The sequence below is a fragment of the Hippocampus comes genome, unplaced genomic scaffold, assembly GCF_001891065.2.
Source record: "Hippocampus comes isolate QL1 unplaced genomic scaffold, H_comes_QL1_v1.1 scaffold36, whole genome shotgun sequence".
Lineage (NCBI taxonomy): Eukaryota > Metazoa > Chordata > Actinopteri > Syngnathiformes > Syngnathidae > Hippocampus > Hippocampus comes.
The window spans coordinates 5325513-5352060 of NW_017805695.1; the positions used below are offsets into that span (position 1 = coordinate 5325513).

The window sequence follows — 26548 nt, forward strand, 5'->3', positions numbered from 1 at the left end:
GTGGGTCGATGGCGGTAAACTCGTTCAGAAACGCGTGATAACAGACATTCGTTTAGGTTGTCACGCCATGTCACAACGGTAAATCCAAAATTTCCACCTGCCATCACGATACAGTTTGCCGAATTCCGAATTAACGCGAACGCGACATACTCAATCGGATATCGCCTGCGGCAAGGATGTGACTGATTTCTATAACATTACGCTCATTAATCGCCGATATATCAACTTCCGTATCATATAGAGATTTACTAAAATTGCGCGATTGTTGGTTGGCTTGGAGAGAAGATAACGTCCCGTTTTTACTGCCATCTGTTGGCGGGAAGTATTCATTACTCAGTGGTAGTTGTAGTTTATTTTTTATAATCGGAATTGCTTAGTGTGTAATTTTCTCATAGTGGTTAAATTTGCGTCGCTCCAGAAACAACATAAAACAGACAAAACAAAAACCTAATCCAGAAGTGACCGCTATACTCCTTTTACTCCGGGAGGTCTCAGTTTATCAAACAAACGCACTCCTGCCTTCACCCAGTGACGTTTGTTTCCCGCCCTAGCTTCTTCTGCCATCCTGTCACAACTCAATTCAAGTAACTTATTTTACCTGGTTGAATTCATTCACATACATCAAAATTTCGTCTATGGCAACGATGCCTTCCACACATGACTGGATTAACAACCCACTGGATGTTATCGAGGAGATGTTTGGTAAGACCCTTACACTAACTTCCCTATTCAACATTAAAGCTCAGCGCGTGAGTGTAGCTGGTTAGCTTGGGAGCCATTGTCTACTCATGTGACTTTCTTTCTCTTCATCGGAGGCAGCACACAGCCTGTTTTCCATCACTTAAATAAGTAACACCGCTTCACATCGGTTGCCGTAACGCTGCTTGAGTTTGGTAGAAGAAAGATGACGGTTCTCAAGTTTGGACCATTGTCCACGCACACACACTCGAATTGACAATACGGAACACATGATTATGAGGGTTCCGGGTCATGGAGACCCCAAAACCGTCCGTTTTAACAATGCAGTAGCTGGTAAGAATCCACTTGACGCACGTTGATTCATTATAAATGTGTCACTAGTATTTTTCTGTGCAAAAATATATTTTACGATATGACTCTATACTGTACATGGGGTTTATTAAAGTTTACTCACATGCTGATGCGTCAGTTATTATGAATTGTTTAATATGCACTTGTCTTCCAGAGACCTCGACCCATGTATCTGATCAAAATTCATATATAAATGTGCTCTTGTTGGTATTTCAGCTGGATCTCAGAACAACCCGAATTCTGGTTGGGAGGCAAAAGTGGTCGAATTCTTCAAAGGTCATTTAAATGAAAAGGATGCTCACACATGGGTAACATTGAGAATAATCCTGCACTTGTCACAGCATACTTTGTCCTGAAAATATTAATGTATTCCTATTGTTTAAGGTTCCATCAATGAATGACATCCCACTGCACTACCTAAAGCCCAACAGCCTGGTCAAGTTCCGCTGTTTAATTCAGGACATGTTCGATCCAGAGTTTTACATGGGAGTGTATGAAACTATCGATGCATCATCACAAGCTAAAGTGAGCTCCGTCTATTCCTTTCTGAGTCAGCCTTTTTAACATATTCACAGTATATTTGACTGTATGCTCAATCTGACATGGGATGATTACCAGTTTGCGGTGGTTTTAAAAAGTCATGGTTTCAAGCACCACTAAAATAAACCAGGGATGAGAGGGAGGGAGGGAGCAGAAAGACAGAGGGCAATGACAGAGAGAACTCTAACGTACTTATGGAGGCTATGTCGATTAATGTGCATTGGCCAGAAAAAAAGGGAAAAAAACTAAAACATGGCGCCAGTGGGGACTAGTTAGCTCAATGACAACATGAGTAGCCCTCTGTTCTAAAAATAGCTCTCAACTGATGAGACACTGTGATTTACTAAGAATTAAACTAAAGGAAGAATGTTCATCATTCTTTCATTCTGTCTTTCTTCCTTTCTTCATGGCATGCCACATGGCACTGGTAATGTACCAAATATTCTATATTATCTTCAGTGGGATGGGAAATGCTATTTTATTTAATCCTCAAAAAAAGCACAATTTGGGGCTGTAATTTTAATCCCGTGATACCGTAATACTTTTGCTCACCCTTATCATCCAGTCAGAATCTAATATCGGCCCGTGCCTACTCTCAATATATTAATTACTGTTTATTTTGCTTTCTCACTGATACCAGGTGTTAAGGTGTGGAAAGTACAAAGACGTGACAGAATTTGGGGTAAGTCCACCATGGTTAGTTCATGCCAGATCCATAAATGTCCCAACTCACTGACTCTTGTATACATCCTCAGGTGGAGTTTAACTCCAAAAACATTGTGACTTCCGAAAGACAAACTTTCTACTGTGTACCTGTTCCTGGGGAAAATGCTTGGGTGAAAGATATATCCTGACCTTGTCTGATTCATGAACCATGATGAAACAACAAGTGTGTCTCATTCCACTCTTACCTAGTTTCCCTTAACTCTGTTGCACTGTTATGCTGCCTCGAGTCAAGCAAGAGTGCTGCCGTCCACCTCGTACGCGCCAAATAGACAAAAGCGCAGCTATGAAGATGATGACATGGATGGCGTCGATGCTCAGCCACAGAAACAAAGGGAACCTCATACAGGTATGAGAATAGTGTTACAGACTACATTTTTGGGTTGATAATGATGTCATGACCTATTACTGGAAATGTCACTCTGTAGACTACAGCATGAACCATCTCAGCCTCTACCAATAGTGGGGAGAAAATGTGTCCATGCACTCTTGTTAGTAAGTGGGGCACTATAGGTCACGGGTGATGACAAATAGACAGTGCCATTATCATTCTTTGGAGGTTGACTGTTGCATTGAAAATATTTTCCTGTATTCATTCCTTTTGTCCATATTCTTACTAAAACTGAATGGGTTATTCCTTGGCTAATGCGACACCAAAATTTCGTGGAATCGTTATTTTTACGTCATCCTACAAATTGTATGTTAAGACTATTTACTGCCTTATGTAACAATGACTCCTGTGATTTTTATTGATTTATTTATGTATTTTCCAAACGGCAATGCAAGTGTTGGTCTGCAAAACACGAAATATCACATTTGTACAGGCGTCATTGGATTGGACACAACCTGAAATTGAAGTTGGGAGCACACCGTGCTCTATCGCCAACTTCTGCTAACACAGAAGGCAGCCTGCAATATTTGTAAGAAAAACACTTGAAGGCAGTAATTATAAAGTAATCAAATGGAATAAAATAGTAACTATGGCGATAACTGATTGTTCCTTATTGTGTTACTGGAGAACATATTCTTTTACCATTGCACAAACTAAACTAGTTAATTGTGTCCCATTCGTTACCTAAAAACAGTGTGTCCCCGGACTGAGGTAATGAACGTAGGAAGTACTGTATTTCTTCTTTGGTGTGATATTTCAGCATTTGTATCAAGTCCCAGGATACATATTTTAGGACTAGAAGATATGACCCTTTTGTCATAGACCAGCATCTTTTTTATTGCTGGTCACCCCTTGATTACGAATAATTTGAGAATTAAGCCGTGTTGACTGACATGAAATTGCTCCCGTCCGTGCAGGTCTTCAGATTCCGCCAGACCAACACTGCACAGGTGACGCCCGGCGGCAAGAGACGGAAGTTGCTCTGAACTACACAGCGTCTGCCTCGCAACTTGACCTCAACTTCCCTCTCCCAGATGAGAAAGGCCCATCTTGCTTAATCAAGGTATATAATCCATCTGTGTCGAGCCCTATGCTTGACTTATTATTGGACTGAAGCGCGTGTAAGGCCACAAATCAAGGTGTGCCTCTGGCAGGTCTACGAGGACTGGGAGAGCTTCAAACTGAATGACACCATAGAAGTCTATGGGATCCTCTCAGTTAGTCCTGCTCTCGGCGCTCTGGCAGAAGACAAGTAAGACACTCTTTAGAGTAGTTTGATGCTTCGAAAATGGTGACCTGGACATCTGTCGTTGATGCTTTGTACATCCATACAGGGATGCGTCCTCATCACTCATCGACGCTTCGGATTCAATGGAGACAGCCGAGGAGCAGAGAGTGCACAGCCCACCTGCGTCACTGGTTCCTCGTCTCCACATGCTCTATGCCAAACCACTGGCACAAAACAACCCTCTGCTGCCCTGTGCATCCTTGCAAGACAATCACGCCTGTGAGCAAAGTCCTTGTCTGAGCCCCGTGATCTTAACTGCAATTTTTTTTTCACAAATTGAATCTTTATTGAATATGCCAGTGTATAAACTGCAGCACAGCTTTCTTTCCACACATAATACATATTACTCATATAAATAAGAGGGATAATGTAATATTGCACTGAGCAGATGGGCACGCTCTTCAGAGATCCAACTTTTGGTCTACTAGATATTGAAAAGTCTGTTTTAATCAATAATGTATGTCCAGTGTTAACTTTGGATTGTGCCCCCCTCTCTAGTTTTGTCTTCAACCTTGAATGAGATGGTATCAGTCAGAGGGGACTTCCTTGCATATCTAACTCATGTCCTTCTGGGAGATTCCCTGGCTGCCGAGTACCTCATCCTGCATCTTATTTCCAGCGTGTATGTATCACGTGTATGCGTTGTTACTTGGCTGCAAGTCACAGAAGCAGATTTTGTTCAGCCGCTTTTTTTGTAGGTATGCCAGACGAGATGTGCTACCACTGGGCAAGTTTACGCTAAACCTGAGTGGATGTCCCACCATCTCCTCATACACGGAACGCCTCTACAAGGTCATCCAGCAACTTGTTCCTTCTGTGAGTATAATCCAAGATTTATTTGATTCGGGTATCTTGCCCCATATGTGGTCTCCCCGAGAATCCATTGAGCTCAACTAGCTCCCAATGTTAAGTAAAATCATCTTTAGTGTCTTAGTATTTGCTTACTGTGAGATGAAGACATTAACAATTGGTTCAATTTCAAAAGAGAAACGCATATTTGATGTTGGACATAATAATAATAATAATAATAATAATCAGGTGGCACGTACTGTAAAATGCTTAAAATCTTTCTAATATTGTTCCCCCCCCATGAAGACAAAATGATTTCTGAAAAGACTAGATGGATTCAAAAATTACTTCTGTCCACCCAACCCTTCTTCTATCCACACATTGTAGTCGTTCTATCTGGGCATGAGCCTTCACAACATGAATCAGATGCGTATGGTGCCAAAGAAAGACTACTTGGCCAACCGGCTGGTGAGCGGAGCCCTGCAGCTGGCCCAAAACACTTCCCTTTTCCTTGATGAAACCCAACTGGAGCAAGGACAACTGGACACGACAGGTGAAACGTGCACATGCCACGAGGGCTTGATCCGAGCTGCCGAGCTCAGAAAATATGATTTGACACTAACGAGGCTCCCTCTGTGTGTGTGGTGCTGTAGGTGTGCGCAATGTCACAGCTTTGGGGAATGTGATCTCATGGCAGAAGGTTGATTATGACTTTAACTACCACCAGATGGAATTCCCCTGCAATATTAACGTGCTCGTCGCATCGGAGGGACGCTCACTGCTGCCGGTGAGGACATGCGGCCACACTGATCTCACTTGACGCTTCGCCCACGCCACAACCAAGCCTCTCCCCTACCAGGCCTGGCAGGTGTTGGGTTTCCGCTAGCCTCTCCTGAGACTTGATCTTGTCTAACGCTGGCGGTTGTTTCCAGCCAGCATCACACTGCTGTCTCAGCTGCTATTGGCTGGACACAGAAACCCCCTCCAGCTGGGGGCTTTAGCATGGGTCTCACTCTGTTGTGAACAGTGCAAGGAATGCACCGTGTGCTATTCCTGTGTGCTGGGCTGTTATGTTGCCATGGCGGCAGCTGTGTGCCACAGGAACAATCCAGAGAGAGGCGTCAGTCTGCAGAGAAGGGCAGCACACCGTAAACAACATCGGGACTTGGCCTGAGGTCCGGTTGTTTGTATTGCAGTGAAGGCTGGTCAAGCTTTGCCCCTTGATGGCGTACATTGATATAATGAGAGACAGCAAAGAAACCTATGCATTCCAACACATGGAACTGAAACAGTGTCAAACATTTACCGTATTTCTTTCTTGAACCCAACAGTCAGACTGTCAGATACACCTGAAACCTCAAGTGGCTCCAGACAACATGGATGAATATCTCACAAGCATCCCCATACATGCGCAAACATCATCACAGTTCAACAAGTTCCGACTCTATCTGAGTGTGGCCCGGCAGCTGGACTACAGTATCTCAGATGACGTGACCAAGGTGAGATCTTCTTCGCCTCTCTTCGTCCTTTCCAGAAAACTTGGCGAGAACCCTGCAGCTCCAAGCCCAGCAGGCAAAACATTTTACATAGACTACAGTGTGTATTAATATATTGAGCCGTCAGTTAAGACAATTCCAGCTGCTTAATTTGTTTCTTTTCCTGTTGTCTTTAGTCAGTCGAGGATGATTTTGTAGACATGAGGAAGGACGACCCCCAAAGCATAAGTGCTGAGGACCTGCACCGAATGCTTATTGTAGCAAGGTGGGCTCTTTAATTGTTTTTATTTTGATTAAATAGGCCTTTCCCCCCAAAAAAACTACTTCTTATATTATAGGGAGTATTTTTTAAAGTTCAGAATTCAAAATCTGAAAAAATACTATTTTAACCCAACAGTGGCTTTGGCTGCATGCGGTGTTTCCCAATTAGTATGCCGTGAACGATCAAGTGATCTGTCAGCAATGACAAAATGTCACTTTATTGGCCTGAAAATGATTTATCTTTACAAATAAGTATCTTTGTTCAGCTTTCTATACCAGCAACACATATTGACAGCCAAAACAATGAAATGCTCTTCCACTAGATGGCGGAAGGTACATGATTAACCACATTCTGTGAAATGTTTGTATGGCATACTTGAGATTTTTCCAAATATAAATTATGTGCCTTGGGAAACACCGTAACGCACTGGAATAGTGCGATGGGATGCGATTAACCAGGTCTCTGTTGTCAGGTTGCTGTCTCTGAGCCTGGGACACACCTCTTTGTCCAGAGACATCTGGCTGAGGGCCAAACACATCGAGATTCAGCGTTGCTGTCGGATGGAGCAGCACAAGAGCGTCAATGGAAATGAGCCGTGATTACTGTTAGCTATTGTTATCCTTTTGATACATAAGGTTTATGATCAAAACGTCTCTCATTTCATTTATGTTCATGTACGTTGTGCAGCTGTGGCACTACATGCCAGCAGCTAACACCTGTATGCCTGTGCACAGTTTTCCATGTTTATAATTGTTTCCAAATGTAAATAAAGTTCTAGAAAAATCTTTCCAGCGTTTGTTTGTTTTTTTTCCTTTGTGAATTATGCATGTATCCTGGCATTCCCAAAAGCTCAGTAAGCTTACTACTGTATTTAACAAACCTCATGCGACACATTCAGTCCCTCACCCTTTTTATTCCTGTGAAATATTGGACCAAGTCTACAATGCACTTTGCCATCAAGTAACACCCAAAGAGGATGAGAATAAATAGGAGACTTTAATATATAATACAATGTCAACACTGCAAGAGTGTTGATAAACAGGTGTGACCACAAGCAGATGAAGTGAAACAGTGTTGAACAAATGCTTTAAGAAGTATTCAGAGGATGACATGTTGTGGGGTCTTTGAGGGAGGGTAGTACAGGTGCAACAGACAGAAATTAACAGCGGGTTGCTGAAGCACTTATGTCAAAATTAAAGAAAAACATCACCCTGCATAACGGAACTACATTACCGTAACTACAAACTCTTACATTAAAAAAAATGTAGCATTGTGGTCTTGATTAGGAATGTTGAGGATTACCATCCCTTTTAAACTAGCTCCAGTGTTGTAATCCTAATGCAGCATTTAAATAGAACTTCTGCATTAAAATTGTGCATTCCAGCAATATCTGAGAGCCTTTGGCAGATCCACTCTCCAAAATAATGATACAGCAACCACGAAGCAAAAACCGCACCTTGTCTAATCGTCAGCAAGCTGACTACAGGAAACACATAAACTTAACTACGGTAAATATGAAACATGTGATCGATGATCTTGGGATATTCCATCTCAACGCTGAACAGATTATTAGAGTATAGAGATCAATATATCGCTTTTATACTGTGACTCAAATTGTTTTATCTAAATATTTTATGCATGGCAGATTCTCCAATTTAACATTTTCAGAAAGCAATGAGGCAACACCTCTAAACACAAGGCTAAGATGGAAAAAAAATATGCAGTTTCCTTTGACTCGTTAGAGTTCTCTGAAATCTGCATCAGGTATAACCCTTTTACCTTCAAAATGGCAGACACAAACTGAGTCATTAAAATATTGGGCCTCACAAAATGAGGAAAGAAAGCATCAGCTCATAAAATATCCCAAGATGAAACGGAGTTACTCAGAACATTTTTTTTCATACAGTACAGTACACAACGTAACATGTAAGAGAATGGATTCAAAATGTAGCGTTTACCATAAATACCTGATATACGTATAATCGTCCCACTTTAATTCCCCGTTAAGGCAAGTAAGTTTCAGTTTTGGGAGTGTTTCTTCTTAGTTTAATTGGTGCATTTGCATATATACCGACAATGTGCTACTCAGCTGTCTTGGTCGACGATACAACAACAATCTACAATGCAAGTTTACATTAAAGTGAATTAGTCCAACTGCTCAAAGACTGGTTATGTGGAGACATCCTTCTTGAAATAACTTTCCCAAATATATATTATATATGCCTTTATATTATGAGATATATCTACATTATGATATACAGTGTACATATATTTTTTATTTTTTTTTATGTGCTCTTCTCTGCATTTTGCTGCCACCCTACCAGCCAAAAAAAACAAAACAAACAAAAAAAAAACCAACATCATCATCCTAAGGGAAGGTGTTAAACAGGGAGTAAATTCTCTGGACAAACTCACTATAATGATACTCTTACAAAGGTCTTGTGTAGTCAAAGTTTGTACCATATTATAGCAACACTTGACAATATTGATATGACACAGACTAACTACGTACAGTTGGTTGTCTTGTTAGTTTCTGACTGCTATTCAAAGGTCAATACAGTAGTTAACACCGGAACATCATTTTGGATCCACGCAAGTTATTTGGTCAGACATTAGGACAGCTGTTCCAAAAGGTTATTATTATCATCTATCACGAATACCAATAGGTGGCCTGCACATACTGTGTAGTATATTATTAATCCAGAGTTGGTCTATTATCATGCAGCTAATAATTATCTGCTCGGTCAAAGTCGGCCATGAGCACCAACCTGTCATGCAAGCATTGTGAATAATTAAAATCACTCAAGAACAGTGTCATGTTTACATGCACGAAAAACTGCACACTATGCCAACTACATAAGATTGCAACGTTAAAATCTGCGTTTACTTATGCTGAAGCTTTTTTCCCAGAATGACCGCTCAGATGTCATTTAAATTGAATCACACAGTATGTAAACTTATTTTTTAAAAATAGTCTTCAACAGATACAGCACGTTCAATTCTTCCATTGATCTAGAATAGAAGAATGTTTGATTTTTGATGCACATACTGTATACAGCAGTTTATAGAAATTGTGACTGATGTGGGAGTGTTGTAAGTACGAGATTTGTTGAAGAAGGGATTTATTTAACATACAGTATTACATTGCACATTTTGTCAGGAGTGGCTTTAAAAATTGAGATATCCCAAGAAAATATGATGGCAACTGACAACCAATAAAATTGACAAAACGCCTGAATTTGGAGGCGATCATAATGTGCAAATTGCTCCTTTTAAAAAGGGAAACCGCATGTTCTTGTGTGCATGTAAACATTCACTGCCACGTTATTACTGCCGATGGTTCTCGATTCTGTACAACAGTGGCTACTTGGACTAAAGGGCGTAAGTGAGAGCACAGGTGTTGGCCAAGGAGTGAGTAACACATTTCTGCATGATGTCCTCCAGAAATGCTTCTTTCAAGGAAAGCACTAGATCTGAATGATTCTGGTCTGGCACTGCGTAAACATTGCCTTCAACTCACTCTCTTGGACCTCATTGACTGTCTCGGGTTCTGGGCTCTTTTGCACCTTCGCCACGGCAAAGCTGATGCCCTGAGTGAGCCCCGCCTGGGTGAGACTGGCCACCTGGACCATGGAGCTCCTGATCTTGGCAAAGGGGGACACGACCCGGCTGCCGTTACTGTCAGCGGGCGAAGGGCCGAGGCTGCCCTCCAGCTGGGAGCCGAGACTCCTCTGAGAGCCGCCTGACACGGCAGAGGTGGGCCTCTGAATGCTGAGAAGGTTAGAAGCGGAGGCAGTGGTCTGTACATCGAGCTGGGATGGCCTGGGGAGGTTGGGCTCCTCCTGCTGATGTTGTGGCTTTGTGCTTGGCTGCTTGGGGTCCGCTGGGCTGTTATTCTGCACAGGCACTATGGGCTTGGGCGGATGGGCGGCCACGGGCGGCCGTTCTCCGAACACCTCGACGGGCTTGGTCTGTGCGTCCTGGATAAACTGGTGGCAGTAGGCATCGAAGGGAGTGCCAAAGTCAATCAGAATGGCTTCTTCAGCCACTGAGGCGGCCCCTGGGGACTGGTCTTCGCTGACCTGAGAAGAGCTCTCCTGTTGGCCTTCACAGCCACTGACCCGGATAACAGAGGGAATATTTAGCTCCGCGCTACCGATGGACTGGGAGCGACTGCCCAGTCTTGGGTTAGATGCTACGATGCCGCAGCTGGGCAGCACATAGTCCACGTTCTCAAAAGACCCCGAGCACGGGTGCTCTGGATCAGAATTGTAAGAGTCTGAGTCATCGGACATATCAAAATTCATGTCGGTGATATCTTTTAAGGTTCCTGTGCCGGGGTTGCCATCCGATGTGTCCAAGCTGCTGTCTGACTTCCACAGGTTAACGTGCATAGTTGGCTTCAGAAAATTGACCTTGACTTCAGGCTTAGAGAAATTTCCCAGCTTGCCGAGAGGCTTGAAGGTGCTGATGTTCACGCTTGTTTTGGTCTGTTTTACTTTCTGATTCAGAGAGGAGAATTTATTGAGGAGGAAACTTTTGCCTTGAGCTAGCCCAGAGCTGCCCTGTGCCTGCTCACCAGTTTTGTTCTGGATCCCCATAATATCTTCATGAGGTCTGCTCTGACGCCTGAAGCACAGACAGGCACAGACACACACCCAGAAAGAACATTAGCGTCAGGAATAACCAACACTGTTTTTAGACCGTATTATGAATATATAGCCGAATGACCTCTCCAGCTTCTTTTCAACCACCAGTAGGTCCAGCCCCCTGGCCTGTTTTGTAATGCGAAGCATCTCAGCAATGCACTGTAGTGTATCTGAAACATAAGATAAGAAAATCCTTTAATCATCCCCAGGGGAGAAATTACAGAGTTAGAGCAGTATAGGGTAAAGCAGCGCACAGCAGACAGATTGCTTTTGAATTAAAATCACAACAACAAAAAGTATGTGGTCATAAGGTGTTTAAATACAACATTTGAGGGATAAGGGTGGCTCATTTTAATCAAAGGTATATATGCAACCTTTTCCGTCATCCTCAGGATTTCGGGTGGCTGTTCGCAGTGTGTGAAAGTATCCACTTTGCTCTTCACTTCTGTAATGCAGGCGCATACAGCAGAACTTTGGTTTGCCAAAAAGCGTCGGTTCCGGACCTGCAAAAGAACATGCACACTTACAACTTCCATTTTTGGTTCATTTCCTTGAATGAATCATATTTCTCAACAATATTACTTCAAGGGTACTGAGAGAAACTGTTTCACACACATTTCGGAAGTGCTGGGTGACTCAGTCAGTGCACAAAAGCCCAGTCACTTCTGCTTCGAGTGAAACTGAATACTTACCAATTTCAATCTTTTCCAAACCTTCTAAATTGAGGCGCTGGTACTGGTTGACTTTATCTGCTTCTTCGTCATAGCTACAGATGAACAGAACCAGCTGATGATTCAAAGGAACAGATTCATACTAGTAGGTTGGAATATGTAGTTCAGACTTACTACGCAATGTAGTAGGCTTTGTCAGACAGAAGCAGAAGCACATCATCATCTTTAGTTGTGGCATCGATGAGGCTGAGAAGAAAACGACACACATTGAGCTCCAAAGACTTAAAGCAGAAGCACATCCGCATCTTTATTTGTGGCATCAATGAAGCTGACAAGCAGAAGGCACACACTGAGCTCCAAAGACTTAAGACATTTATGGCTCCAGTCTCAATGTCAACATCTAAAGTTGGCTGTGTGCTAAATATATCACAATAGTCGTCGGTTTGTATTTTAAAAGACCGAAAAGATAACTGAGAACAAAAATGTGCTGCAAACCTCATGTCACAGTTAATGAGAGCCCAACCACCATGAAACCTCTCATCATCCGGCAGAAGAAGCTGCATGTATGTCTGCAATAACAGGCTGACTTGCTCCTGGGCTCCTCTTTGGCTTTCCTGCTCTTTTTCCTCATGTTCCTTCTCCTTGCTGAAAATTGAGTAGAGGTCTTCAGTCACTGGAAGACCCATCATGAGATCTGCAATGAAATGGAGAGACACCGTAAAGAGTTGTTTCTGAGCGCAGACACACTGTTAGCAGTTCTTTTTCCTCTCAGTTTCATACCGATTACTGCTTGTCTGTAAGCATCTCTGAAGCGGTTCAGATAGTAGCGGTTGGCTGAGTTTACGCCGTCCTTCATCACACCAGCCAATTTCCTCTCACCCGTCCGTGTAAAATCTCCCTAAAAACAAAACGGTGTTCGCACTGATGTATTGAGTAGCAGGCGTTTGCATTTATGGATGCATCTCAGAAAAGCATCACTATGACCCAGACTCTATGGGCTGTGTGTGAAGCCAGTAATACCTTAAGTGCTGCTGTGCCTGCATACTGTTTGCTGATGGTGTCACCATTGTTGGCCCACATGATCTGGTAGATCCTGTAACATTTAAGAGGCAGGGGCTGCTCTGGAGGCATCACACCCAACTTCTTCAGCTGAGAGAAATGAGTCATAGAATTTGATTAATGCTGTTGGCTAGATTCTCCTACTAACTCAAGAGGTTGACTCAGGGCCAGGTGAGCTCCAGTTTAAGTGCTATGGGGAATAGGACATTCAACGCTGCATCATAACAACTGCTGAAATAGATTCAGGGGAAATAGACGCTCTTGTTCTTTGTACTGGTGATTCTAATATTTTACCTGCTGTTCCATAACCACACGGGCGATAGCTGCCTGGACTACGTTGGTCCTGTCCAAACAATCCATGCAATTGATTCTGAAAATGCCCTCTTGCTTGCAGATGACTCCAGCTTGGTCCACCCTAGCAGAGAGGCCGAGATGCATTATTTGTGTGTGTGTGTGCGTGTGTGTGTGTGTGCGTGCGTGTGTGTGTGTGTGTGTGTGTGTGTGTGTGTGAGAGATGACAAATAATCTCATTTATGTCTACATTTTCAGTAAAGTAAAAAAAATAAAAAAAAATCAAAATGGCAAACTGTCCTTACCTTAATAGTACTTTTCTGCTATTTATAAAATAGTGAGTCACACTTACCAGGCCCATTTCATGTCAGTGATGATGTCACAGATAGCATCTGTCAGTATTTGCACATTTTCAAATTTCATCCCTCGACTGAGATACAGCGCATCAGGAAGATAGAAAGGAAAGAAACGTACAGTGTTATCAAAAATAGAATTACAAACACATCACACCGAGTGTTTCTCTCACCAGTGCTCATGGAAGTCAAATGACACATAGGTGAGGTTTGAGTTGTTGTAAAGAAGCACTTGCTTCAGATAGGCATCCCCAATCAACTTCTCTCGTCCACTTTGGTCAACTAAGTTAATGATGACCTGAAATTAAGAACAAAGAATGAAACTGACTGGCAAAACGTATAGCATTTAGGAGTTTCCAGCGCAAGTTCCCCGCATACAAAAATTAAGTGTTAATTAGGACATATTTACAATGGTTTTATAAATATGTGGAACATATTGCTACCAACTTTTTCTAAGCATCTAACTATACGGCACTCTCGACTATTGATCATATGGCCTCTGGGGAAATTGAATTGCTCACTGCTGGTCCAACAAACGCTCAAGTTACAATATATTGAATAAACGGTAGCTGTCTAAAAACCCTTTGGGATAGTGTAAACTACTTATCTAAGAAGGACGCTAAGAACATCCACACCAAATGCTCATGAAAGCGCAATGACAGCAATAATTACAAACGAACCTCTTTCTTATAGAGTTTAAGTTGCTCTTCGAAGTGGGAAGCAAAGTACGGCATGGTCTCCCTCTCTTCTGAAATGCCAGAAATGTAAACAATTTTAATGACAGTACATTTTACAAAACAATTAACATGTTACATAGTGTTGATTCTTTTTGGACCTAATTATGTATTTTATTTTACTTGAAATTATACAGTAATTCCCCCCTTAGAATAACTAAAACCACGTCTCACTGGAACACTGGTCCTGAAGTAAGTACTGTTAGAATTAACCATAAATCCGAGAACTGCTACAATTCCTGAGAAATTATTTCCGTCGACTGACCACACACACAAAGTGGTTCCACTGACCTTTCTCCAAGCGTGGCCGGGGATTGTAGCGGTATCCTGCCTGGCTCCAGAAGACAGGCACAGAGCCACGAGTCTGCACAAACGACAGAGTGTGGCTGTGCACGTGGATCAACTGCTCCGTCTCCACATAGTTAGCCACATGGCCATCTGTATCTACTCCTCTGCGTTTGTACCGCATCCCTTTGGGCAAAGAAAATGGATGAAGACGATAAAAAGATTGTTTTATGTCAATAGAATAAATACAATAGTTTCTGTGTTATGTAAATAATTATATTAGAAGACAGAGTTGAAATCAGTTCCAACTGCTTTGACAGCTAGGCGGTTAAGGAATTTACTGGATAATAGACCACCTGTCAAAAAGAGAACATTCACTGCATTGTCATGAAGTGCTTGCTTTCAAGTACCTGTAGTTCTTTTTTTTTTTTTTTTTAATCTTGAACAGGAATGGGGAATTTCGAACCAAATTTACCTTTGTGTACACAGATTTGAGTCTTGCTCATTGAGTGTTTTGGTAAAACAGTATATTTCAAAATGTTATTCTATATCTTTATATTACATTAACACTCATTCACTCCCAAAGACGTATTTAGATGTCTTTTCAGACACCGCACATTTAATCCCAGCTCCTCATTTTATATTGACTGTACTTGAAAAGGGGCCATTTTCAGACCCTTTCAGTCCCTTTTCAAGTACAGTCAATATAAAATGAGGAGCTGGGATTAAATGTGCGGTGTCTGAAAAGACATCTAAATACGTCTTTGGGAGTGAATGAGTTAAAGGCTTCCAACGGTCTTTTCGGGCATAGAGTTTCCAAGTACTTGTACATATACAGAGAGGTAAAAATGATATTTGGAAATAACCAATGCTGTTACTTTAGGCCAGCTGTGACATTAACCTTACATAGGATACTGGGGCTAGTGGAGTTTTGAAGCGCTACAGTGTACCTGCTCGATGGCGGCTACGTCTGGAGATGAGAGCAACGGTGAAGTGGGGATGGATGTCGTCAACACAGGTCACCTCCTGCGGTGGAGTTTCAGGACTGCTCCGTTCCTCATCCGATGTCTCGTTGTAATTCACTACAAGTTCCTCGACTTGGACAAAGCCCTGGATGATTGGTATCACCCAAAAATCCACCTCAGGGGTCTGAAATATTGCAAAAATATTTAATATCTTTCACAGGTCCATTACAGGTGTAGCAAACCTCCATCAAGGCCAAATAACTGAAAATACTGATAGCTGATGAGATTATATTTGCTTGGACAAGCTCATTTTATCATCATCTTCATCAAATCTTTAAATGTCACTTTGCTCCTAAACTGATCACGTCGAGTCACGGCTGTACTACTGTCTAGCAGAAGACTGCAGCATACTGTTGCTATGTATCTTGGTGCTTTCACTGGCCATTGCAACTAAGGAAATAGAACGAGACAATAGAGTAAGTGTCTTTCATTGTAACAGCACATGGGAGAGGCAGTTCTGATGTCACACAAGGAAGGATTTGACCAAAGCAATAGCATAAGTCCTTTACCACTCAGTTTGTAAGTGTGAGAAAGTAAATGAACTGCTAATCTAAGAAAATCACCCTCTACTGGAGTAGGAGTATCATGTTACCTATTTAAGCTGCAAATATTTTTAACATACCATCTTGCATATATCACATCTTGCATACAAAAGATAATCTTTCATAAAATCAGAGCTACTCGCTCTTATCTTTTTGCATGATTTCATTTATTTTAAGATTATCACGTCACATAATGACTACAACTTCGCTCATGTCAACAAATGTCGACATCTGGATACAGTAATTTTATTCCAGTCTTGACATAGTGTGAGAGGGAAAAAAAAAACATGATGTAATGTGGAGAAAAATCATTACCTTTAGGTCTAAAAGATCTTGAATCATGTGTTTGTTCCAGAAAAAACGGTCATCCACCTTTGACAAAAAAAAATAAATCAACAATTTCTTTTATCCAACCAACTTTTTTTGATTTGATATTCACAGAAAATTTGGGACCTTGGTCCAAGTTATGTTTGTCCTCAGACCTGTTTCCAAAGCGGTAAATCGGACCTTTCCAAGTCTCCTTGGCGCTGCACAGTGTTTGTCAGATCATACGTGGGACTGTAGTAGAAGGAGTCAGAATCCATGAATATTTTGTATAGCTCATCTAGCAGCCGCCTCTCAAGACGTTCCTTCTCTTTGTTTTCCTTTACCTGGAAGGCAGGGGAATATTGGGTTGGGCAAAATAGTTAGGTTAGGTAGGTTAGGTAGATTAGGGAGGTAGGTAGGTAGTTAAACTGGTCGAGAAGAACAAGCATCAGAAACCCCAAAAGCATCAGGTGTGTGACAAACTGAACAGACACCTACCTTTTTTTTAATGGGCACAGCCACATTGGATTTTATCTGGCTTAAGGTTTTCATTAACTTGGACTCATCAGGAGACTGAGCCAGTTTCTCTGACTTGTCAATTCCAAAATGATGCTTTTTGCAGGGCTGAAAAAAAGGAGCCTGTGTCATTTTAGTGTATAAGTTATATACAAAATGTCACTCAGACAGACATGGTGTTATAAGAGTAAACTTGACAAAATGAGGAGTACTACCCCTAGTAGTAAAACTAATTTGGTAAACAGCCTGACAGCTACATGGAGCTACAGGACTTCTGTAGAAGGCACAGAAGAGTGAGAATGGGAGGAGGGGAATAATTATTCTGCAGCACAATGTAAAACAGGGTGGAGGCTAAAAACAGTCTATTCAGGAGCAATCTTTCACCATCAGTATTACTCACTTGAAAATATTGTGCCTCACCATCCATGAAGCTCCCCTGAAAGACTGAAATCTTAGCAATACCCATCTTTCTCTTAGATTATTAACAATCTTTTCAATTGTACCTTTCTGTGGAACTTTCCACAAAACAAAGCTTTACAAATATATTGTAGCAGCTGATAAAACCATGATGAATTAGACACTGATACGGTCATCATACGCTCAATAAGGTCAAGCATCATACACTCTGCAAAGTGTCTGAATACAGACGTAGGATGCACACCTCCAGCTCCAGCTCCTGTGGCTCTTCATCAGACAGAGGAATGACAGCGATCTTGATAATCTTGTAGACTTTGTGGTCGCCTGGCAAATGGCCAACAAGCGCTTTCTGGCGGATTAATACAAGGCCGAGAGGCAGATCTGGCAAGAGGAGTAAAAGAAGGGGAGGTGGGTAGAGGGTGTCTGCATCTTGGGTGCAGAATTCCTCACATTCTAAAAGGTGTGAAGAAGCCACACTCAAAGCAGCTATTAATTGATTCAAATACAGCAGTACAAGACATCTGGTAAATAAATGTTGAATAAAACAGTATTAGCTCATGTTAGACTACCATGTCTGTAAACATAACATAATTGTCCTTGTGTAAGGTAAAAATAACTCCTGCTCTGTGCTTCTGAGAGGCCAAGTATGGAGAGAAAAAAAAATCATCATCAATTGCATCATCACCACCACATCACTCCTCTTCATCACTCTACATGCATTTCAAAGTACATTCACACCTCCCCTTGTGAATGTGAAACGAGTCACAGTAATAGAAGAGTTGCCATATCAAGTAGCCAAAGACTAATATCTATTTTTTTTTAATCTTTTAAGACGAAATGTCAAATGAGTACTCCATCTTCTTACCTGTGTGAAGCTGTATCTTTCCGATGATTCCTTCCACCAGGCCTAAACATACTGGGTTCCAAGCAAATAGTAGATCCGTTGCTGAAAGTAAATAAAGATAGAAATGGAAGTGTCTGTGCAAGTGTGACTGAAGTTCATGGAATAACTGTCAACAATGTCCCGCAGATACATCACTTCAAACACAATACATTTTAACATACGATGCGGCACAATTTGCGGTAGCCTGTCAATCATCAAGCGCCTCACATTCATACTAAAAGGAGAAACATTAGTCTGTCATAACACAGACACTCTGTTTGCTAACACGCTTGCTGAAAATCCCAGACCTGGCATGACAACAGTTAAGGCCATGCAGTGGGAAGGCTGACTCAAAGGAAAATTGGATTGTTGGTGATGGATTCACCATTTTACTGAAGAAAATTGGAACCATGTGAAGGGTGTGGCAACGGGAGCAGAACATTGGTATGAGCATCGTGAAGTACTAATACTTCTTAATTCTACAGACACCACAAATTAATAGAGGCGAATTCTTGAAGAAAGAAACCCAACTCTTCTCCGTATACCTTCAAGAAATGCTTTGCTCTGAGCAGAGGAGTAGAGTGGAAATTGAGAGAGGAGCAGAAACCCTTGTTCCAATTAAATTATGAAACGGTGGTGCAACTGTAAACCTGTTCAGGATGGCTACACAACCGTAGGACTTAAAGTATCAACATCCTCAGCAGTCTGGAAAGGCTCTATTAATTCATCACTTCTTTCATTCATATACTGTGATCTCCATAGTCAGCTATACGCTAAAAAAAGGACAATAAATTATTTGTCACATACAAGGTTTCATACTATGTGACAGATGAGATTACAGGAATTGAGCCCTAGATAACACGCTGGTTAAGTGTTCCCTAAAACAATTTAGTCAAGGAAGCTCTCATAAAATAAACGTGTGATTGAAGTCTATTACAGCTAATTCGCATAATTAAGAACTTGAATGTCTGGTTTTCTCCTCTGTGTCCAACATAAAATGTTACAAGAAAACTCATCAGATTGTCTTTATTCTCGCGTGTCCGCGAAAATAAAAATATCGTAAATGGCACAAAAACTATTTTGTACGAGACAATTTGTTAGTGAAGTTGGCCAAATGTTTACGTACTATTTTTTATTAGGCGAGCAAATTGTGAATGTAGTGGGTGACGTTGGTGGTACTAGTAATCACCCCACAATTGTCTTGCATGTAAGTGTCCATCCATGTGTGAATGAGGTGTTTTGATTCGAACTTGTCAAGAAAATAATAAGTGTTCGAGTCAAAGAAAAGACCGACTGGCGGAATGATACGTACCAGGTTTGACTGTCATGGAACCGTCCTTTCGGCTACACCAAAGAGCGCGGTCCCCGTTCTGAAGAATGTAATCGTCTTTGGCTTGGAACAACTCCATTTTGCCTATATACGTTCAACAAAATAAATTACTAGCTAGAGGAACAGCCTTGAGAGGAGAAGAAATAACTCGAGAGGATGACAGCAGTTTGCCAAGCGGCGAATCGCTAACTCCAGTTAGCTCCTCGTTCCCCTCCGGCTGGTGCGCTACGGCTACAAGCTAACAGCAGCTGGATGCTTGTCCGATGAGTTTGCTCCACTTATATGCATATTGGCGATTGCTCTCCTTCGCCACTGGAAAAACATTTCTCCCCATTGTTAGGCTGGACATAAAAGTAAGGCGTAAATAAATGTGGACTTGTCTCTGTAAACTGCTGCGGAAGCCATCCAGAAGGTGCCAGTTTCCTGCTCCAAACAATGACACGTGACTTGTCGTCACCACGGGAAAGCAGGTAGCGTGCAAGCCAAGAGTCACCTGGTTTCACTGGGAGTGGAAAGTTCCCACATTGAAAATAAGTGTTGCTATTACCTAAATCTGGTTTTATTGTATATATCTGGGCGTGGAATTTTCATGTCAATATTTCTTAGTAGTTGAAGTTGCAATGTTCCCAACCACCCACATAGAAAGCGAAGGGTTAACGCTTTCTCTCTGTGACTCAGAGGCATCCTTAGGGGGAAATACAGAGTGCGGCTGAACAAGTAACACGAAGACGATTGTATGTGAAGCTCTTAAATGCACTAAAACCCTTTCAACATTCGGTGTGGACTAGCTAAAAATAAAAATGACATGATCCTGTTGCATCGGGATCTTGAGGTACAACATTTAATCGACTAATCAATTATTCAACAACTATTATGAAAAAATAGTTTGAAGACATTCTTTAACTCAAAATTGCCCAAACTCTCTTAATTTGACATTCTCAACAGTAAATATTTCTCTAGTCATCTGTGAAAGCAGAGTGGTTGTCTTTGTTTTTAATCAAAACAAGACAGTTGCAAATATCTGCTTTTTCATTGGTAAACAATTATCAATATTTTTGTGTAATCTGAGACGTCATGGACCCAACCAGTAATTCAGTCATAATCACTTTGTATATTTTCTAGAGTGTCAATTTAAAATGTGCTGTTTTTTAATAAAGGGACCTAAATTAGAATCTTTCTTTATCTGATCAATTTAGTCAAATAAATAATCAACCAATTAATCAATTCTTGAAATAATTGTCAGTTGCGCCCCTACTGTGTACTTTATTATTTAGTAGCTGAGGAAGTGGGCCCACAAATACTTGTGACTGTACATCCATAGATTTTTCCACTATCTGGAATTTATTTATTTATTTCTCTGACGACTTCATAATTTTGAACACAGGTGCTTGCACTTTCTACATCTTACCCGAGAACTAGTTTGAATCTCCGGAGATGATGACACAATGTAAAAAATACATAGGGATTAAGTCAACCCCAGTTAAAATCTTGATTGAGAGTTATAACGAAGAACAAAGCAGGGGTAGCAGTGACATGGAAGAACGTGAATGACCAAGTAATACTGAGTACTACTGATAGTCTATTGTTTTTACTATTGTTTTTACTAATTATCTACTGTATACTTGTGCTTGTTGTGAGTACTTTAGTGGACCAAAATATTAGTCAGAAATACTGTCAAATACAATTTATTTCAACTATTCCCATATGACTTGCTTTCAACAATGCATTTATCTGTGACTCGTCACCTGTGATCGATATACTAAGCCACAATCCATAATTTGTGAGGGTTATAAGGCATTACAGAGGGCTGACTATGGTGACAAATCTTTACACAAATTGTGCGAGGCTAATCATAAAATAGATTTTGACACTTTTCAAGTGATAGCTTGGTGTCGTATTGCACTGATAAGGCATTTTTTTGTCTGTGATATTACAGATTGTGGCTTTGGTGTTTCTGCAAAGACCATTCTAACAATCTAAAACTCTTGATTCCTTATTAGCACCAAGTGCTGATTGTCTCACATCACAGGTCCATTTGTCTTTACGCAGTCATAAATATAGTAAAATACTATATAGTGAAATATAAATACTTGATATATTGCATTGAAAGTACACATTCACCGATGTCGATACAAACACTCAAAACACATCAAAAGTGGTGAAACACATATTTCAAAAATGATACTGATCATTCACTGTGATACATTTCCATGAGGTGCAAAGATGACAAAATGACTCACGACCCAAAAAGCAGCATCCTAAATGACAAATTCATTGTGTTTTTGCCACAAAACAGCTCCAACATTGTAATAAAGGGGAAATGCTTTTGTTGACAGCTTTTTGCAGCGTTCAGCTCCAAAGCCCCAAATGTTTGCACTCTTCATGCACTGTATACAAACAAATGTGCCGACTGGATTGAGTAAAGCTCCATACAATGTTGAGTAAAGACAAAAGGCATCTACACGTAACATTAAGAAAATACTTGTTTTTTTGATTGTATGATAAAGGCCTCATCATCAAACTTGAATTTGACTCAAACTTCATGTCAACACCTTGCTCTTGACAGATGTCTTGCTATGAAGACACTGGCACAACACAGAAGGCAACAATGTCATCTCGAAAAGCATGACAACACAGAGCGCCCATCAATGATGTGGTGAATGCCAAAAAAATAAAATAAAATACCAACACTGTTAATGAATGCATGCAATTTTCACAAAAACAGTGCAGGGTGTAATCTTGTTCACCATCAAATAAACACTTGCAGCTTCTTGTTAGGATATCTCCTTTGCCATCTCAACATTCTCCTTGGTGATCATGCTGGGCTCTCCTTTCTGTGTCGGGCTGTCTCCCTCCGCCAAGGCCTCGCAGGCAGGCGTTGTGGACGGCTCCTCCAGTTGCTCCAGTTCCTCCAGTATGGTCTGAACGCGACGGACTCCATCTCTTCTCGCTTGCCGTACATCGGGGCGACCTTCTGGATCAACTGAGTCTAACGCTAAGAGCTCTTTGGTCAGCAGTTCCTCCAGCAACAAGTACTTCTTATCATTTTTTTTCCCTTCAAAGCTTTTCACCTCTGCTTCCAGTTTAGCGACCCGCTCAACTATCTTCTGTACTTTAGCCAAACCTGGGTGGACAGGACACTGGGGCGGTTGTTCGGCCTCCATCTTGACAGGTGGGACTTCTGCGGCAACAGCCTCCTCGTCATGTGCTTCTGTTTCTGATGGCATTTGCTCAGTGACATCGGCAGCGTTTGGCTCTGCTTGATGGAGCTGCGGGAAGTGTTGTGGTAATTGCTCGGACTGCGGAGATGCCTGAGGCGGTGCCTGCTCGAATTGCTGTGGTTGCTGAGGCGGAGGTTGTTGGAAGGGTTGATGTGGCTGAGGCGGAGGCTGTTGGAAGTGTTGACGTTGCTGAGGTGGAGGCTGTTGAGAATGAGGCTGTTGGCCATCAGCCTCTGTGCGCAAAGGCTGAGGAACCTGGATATTCTCCGTTTTTTGTAGAGGGCTCGTTTGTTCCTGCTCCACTTTCTGGGGTGGCTCTCTCATGATATTCTGCTGTGGACAATCAAAGGTTTATTAAATATGTGGATATCGGAACAAACATGAACTACAAATCTGGGTGTAAGTCCGAAGTTATTACCTGCGGCCTTTCGCCCAGCACCTGTGTTACAATAGGTGACTGACTTCTGATATTATGCGGTAGGTGAATAGCAGCAGTATCGCGGTGCTGAGGATACAAGACGGGAGAAGCCCTTTCTCGAGGAGGCTGCATTGCTGCAGAATAGCCGGGCCATTGGTCCTGCTGAAGGCGGTGGAAGGGTTGCTGATGCTCGGAATAGGGGACGCGTTGACAGTGGACGGATGGATTGAACTGAGGCTGTGCTTGCGTTTGGCCTCCTGCGCTCTCATGGATCACTGGGATTGGGATGTAACCTGCTTGAAGACCGCTGCTGCTGGTCCGTGGGAGTTGGTTATGCGGGCCAGTATAAACCTTGAAAGCAAAAGGAAAATATCAAAATGTCACACTCATTTATTTTCATTCCAAAGTCCAAAAAAATCTGCTTAATTGCAAATTAGAACCATAGAGCGCAGGACTTTTAGTCTTTGTTGTTGACCAACCTCTGCTGTTTGAGATACAGGTGAGCTGGCTTTCCCTGGCCCTGTGGAGCAGGTGTCACCAGATCCATGTAGAGGTGACCGAGGCCGACAATGAAATCCTGGTGTCGGCGAAGGTATCCGTCCCTCTGTCCTGATATTCTGTGCAGTGCTTGGTTGGATGTACGAATAGCACGGGTGCTGTTGCTGTTTCAGATCTGCACCCTCGTGGAAGACTGGGATGGGAACATAACCTGGCCGAAGGATGGGGTGCTTCATCTCTTTCACAAAGGTCTTCTGCGTCTCCTGAGGGCTTGGTTCTGGTGGTGTGCTGGGTCCATTTGTGGATACTTCCCTAACCTGAAGTATGTACACATGAATTGAAATGTAATAAACCTGACAGGCGTCAAGTATGATGTTACATGCAGTAATAGTAACTAAGACAAACTCAGCTACAGCTATCTCTGAAAATTAACTATGCCAATAAATATGTTTTCACTTTTAATTTATTATGCTCCAACACTAAAAAGCTAATTTTTGCTTCTGTAAGAGGAAATGTGTAATGGTGAATGTATCAATGTTTGGACCTCATAAATTATTCAAGTCTATAGCAATATTTATATTTAAATTGAGTCAGTTCAAAAGACACATCCACACCCATGGACAATTTGGGGTCTTCTATTGACCCAAGAATCATGCTTCTGAAATGTGAGAGAAAAGCCACACAAGCACGGGGAGAACATGCAAACTCCACACAGGAACACCGAATCAAACCCCGGATCTCCGAAACACGAGACAAATGTGCTAACAATTCGCACACCGTGCCACATCCTCCTTTTTGTTGAATGTAAAAAGGTCTCTAGAAAACCAAAGCCGAAAGATGAGGGGTCTCAATCCTGACATAAATGCAAAGGTTATACATTGAAATTTTACTACGAATAATACCCAAGATACATGGGCATTTGTATTTTAGACGCTCTTTCAGGAAGATTCTGTAATTGTAATTCATGTATTACTACTAAAAAAAAAAAAAAAAAAAGTTTTCTGCACTCAGTTATTCAACGGCTTTCTCTGAATCATTATTTTGGCTGGAACAACAATAAAATATTGGATTATCTAGTTGCATCCAAAACAATCATATAAAGGAGCAGTTATAAATGTACGCTGCTTCTACAGTTCATATGGATTTGCAATTAAAAACGGCTTTGTATTGTTGACAACATAACTCAAGTGTCTAAGGCAACTGCCAGTGACAGCTAAGGCGGAATACAAGCAAGAGGTTTATTCATAGTTCATTGATTTCTGCCCGGGTAACCACTGACAACAAATCTCAAAGATATCAAAACAAAAACTGATTTTAAATGCCACTACCATTCAGATGATTACACACTTTTCCCATCTGTTGTCAGTCTAAAACAAAAGTTGTAAAATTTCAGGGAGTGACCCTTTGCCCTCTGCCATTTCATTATGGGAGGCTGCGCACAGGCAACAGCATTGCACCCATTTTATCCACTGACAGCTGTCCTCTTTCCAGCAGCTTCTACCTTCGACAGCGACGTCTCGCTGAAGATTAACAAGTGGCAGCATGCGAGCCCCCTTTCTGTCCTTCGTTATTTCGTCAATATCTCTTTTTTTTCCTCCATGCTCCCAGTGAATATGAATACAGTATATGGTAATCCTAACATATAGACTGCACCCTGGCCACAGTGGTCCTGCGTCAAAGCCTTGTAAGGGAAAAGTTTAATATGAGGACGTCGCGGTGTTTGTCGCCATAAAGGAACTGATATTGGAAGTCAAAGGTGGTCTTAACATATACTGCAGGATGAGTCACCGAGTAATTATGTCGTTAGATCAGCACCCGGCGACAAAACAGGATTGGTGAGCCGTTCGAAAAGGCTCGTGAGGAGAATGCGCGTGTGAGGGGGAGTTAAGGGGGGGAAACATGGCCTATTGTCAAAATAGGTTCCTTGCAAACACCCCGAGCTAACTGCGCACCTCGGAACATTTCACGAGTCGGAACGGCCGGTGGCATGATGAAGATGACATAACACGCGCTCCTCAATACAACAACTTTATCGCGCGCCGTTACCTTTTTCGTGTCGTGTCTCGGGTCATTCCAGGTTGTGGTGCGGTTGTTGTGATCCACGAAAAAGGGCCAGCCTGTCTGGGGGTCAATTTTGACTTCCCATCCGAGGGGCAAGGGATCGTTGTCGTTATTTGCCATCGTCGCTGTCGGCGACTGCGTCTTCATGCCGTTCATGCTTCTGGCCGCCCAGCACTGAGACATTTAATACCGGCGACGGACGCTTTAAAGATTCCTCAAGTGACGTGGAAAAGTGGGCTGGAAGTTTCTCGAAATAGCTGGGTTAATGCTGGGGGCGGACAGCGCTGGATACAGAGGCATGGCTGTCGCGCAGCACACCCCCAACCCCGACCACACAAACACACACGCAGTAAACAGGTCTCATCATTTCCCAATTAGGCCTACTCTTTGCCCAAATTAGGTTTTTTTCTCACTACATTCCAGTATTTTACAACACTAATAGTGGTTTATAAACTGATTTACAGAGTCTTCCAACAGGGACGCCTTTGAAAAGTTGTCTTTTCAGAATATTAAGGGGCGTCACTCGGGTATGTGGACAGGGGCTGATTTGTTTTTGTTGCGTTTGTGTGCGCGCGTGTGTGCGTTTGCGCTCGTGTGTGCGTGTGCACGCGTTTGTGTGTGTGTGTGTCTGTGTCTGTGTGAGCGCGCGTGTGTGTGCATATATATATATATATATATATATATATATATAGAGAGAGAGAGAGAGAGAGAGAGAGAGATTTTTTTTTTTAGAAAGAAGATACAGAAATA

General features: G+C 42.0%; 3 protein-coding genes across 4 annotated transcripts; 1 reads left to right on the top strand and 2 right to left on the bottom strand.

Annotated features, from left to right (window-relative positions):
- The first annotated feature begins 138 nt into the window (after positions 1 to 138).
- On the top strand, positions 139 to 7324 carry mcmbp (minichromosome maintenance complex binding protein). Its single transcript, XM_019882063.1, has 16 exons — positions 139 to 702; positions 1267 to 1358; positions 1435 to 1575; positions 2231 to 2272; positions 2346 to 2435; positions 2527 to 2662; positions 3622 to 3767; positions 3859 to 3956; positions 4039 to 4211; positions 4491 to 4614; positions 4691 to 4808; positions 5169 to 5334; positions 5435 to 5568; positions 6113 to 6280; positions 6454 to 6542; positions 7012 to 7324. Exons 1-16 carry the CDS (start codon positions 636 to 638, stop codon positions 7136 to 7138), a joined length of 1911 nt encoding a protein of 636 aa, XP_019737622.1. The 5' UTR covers positions 139 to 635; the 3' UTR covers positions 7139 to 7324.
- A 112-nt stretch (positions 7325 to 7436) lies between these two features.
- On the bottom strand, positions 7437 to 20121 carry inpp5f (inositol polyphosphate-5-phosphatase F). The gene is made up of 20 exons (XM_019882092.1): positions 19583 to 20121; positions 18253 to 18333; positions 17632 to 17768; positions 16953 to 17078; positions 16631 to 16798; positions 16464 to 16520; positions 15532 to 15730; positions 14588 to 14767; positions 14243 to 14310; positions 13736 to 13860; positions 13562 to 13639; positions 13213 to 13333; positions 12880 to 13008; positions 12640 to 12757; positions 12355 to 12553; positions 12034 to 12105; positions 11881 to 11954; positions 11563 to 11691; positions 11271 to 11358; positions 7437 to 11168 (listed from the first exon to the last, which is right to left on the bottom strand). Exons 1-20 carry the CDS (start codon positions 19677 to 19679, stop codon positions 10007 to 10009), a joined length of 3408 nt encoding a protein of 1135 aa, XP_019737651.1. The 5' UTR covers positions 19680 to 20121; the 3' UTR covers positions 7437 to 10006.
- Positions 20122 to 21269: 1148 nt separating this feature from the next.
- Positions 21270 to 26059, bottom strand: bag3 (BCL2 associated athanogene 3). Of its 2 annotated transcripts, none has more exons than XM_019882094.1 (4): positions 25784 to 26059; positions 23719 to 24054; positions 23240 to 23590; positions 21270 to 23151 (listed from the first exon to the last, which is right to left on the bottom strand). In XM_019882094.1, the coding sequence occupies exons 1-4, from the start codon at positions 25979 to 25981 to the stop codon at positions 22375 to 22377; spliced, it is 1662 nt and encodes a 553-aa protein (XP_019737653.1). In that variant the 5' UTR covers positions 25982 to 26059; the 3' UTR covers positions 21270 to 22374. The 2 variants fall into 2 exon arrangements, with proteins under 2 accessions (XP_019737653.1, XP_019737652.1); XM_019882093.1 differs by having other exon boundaries at positions 21270 to 23154.
- Between the last annotated feature and the right edge of the window lie 489 nt (positions 26060 to 26548).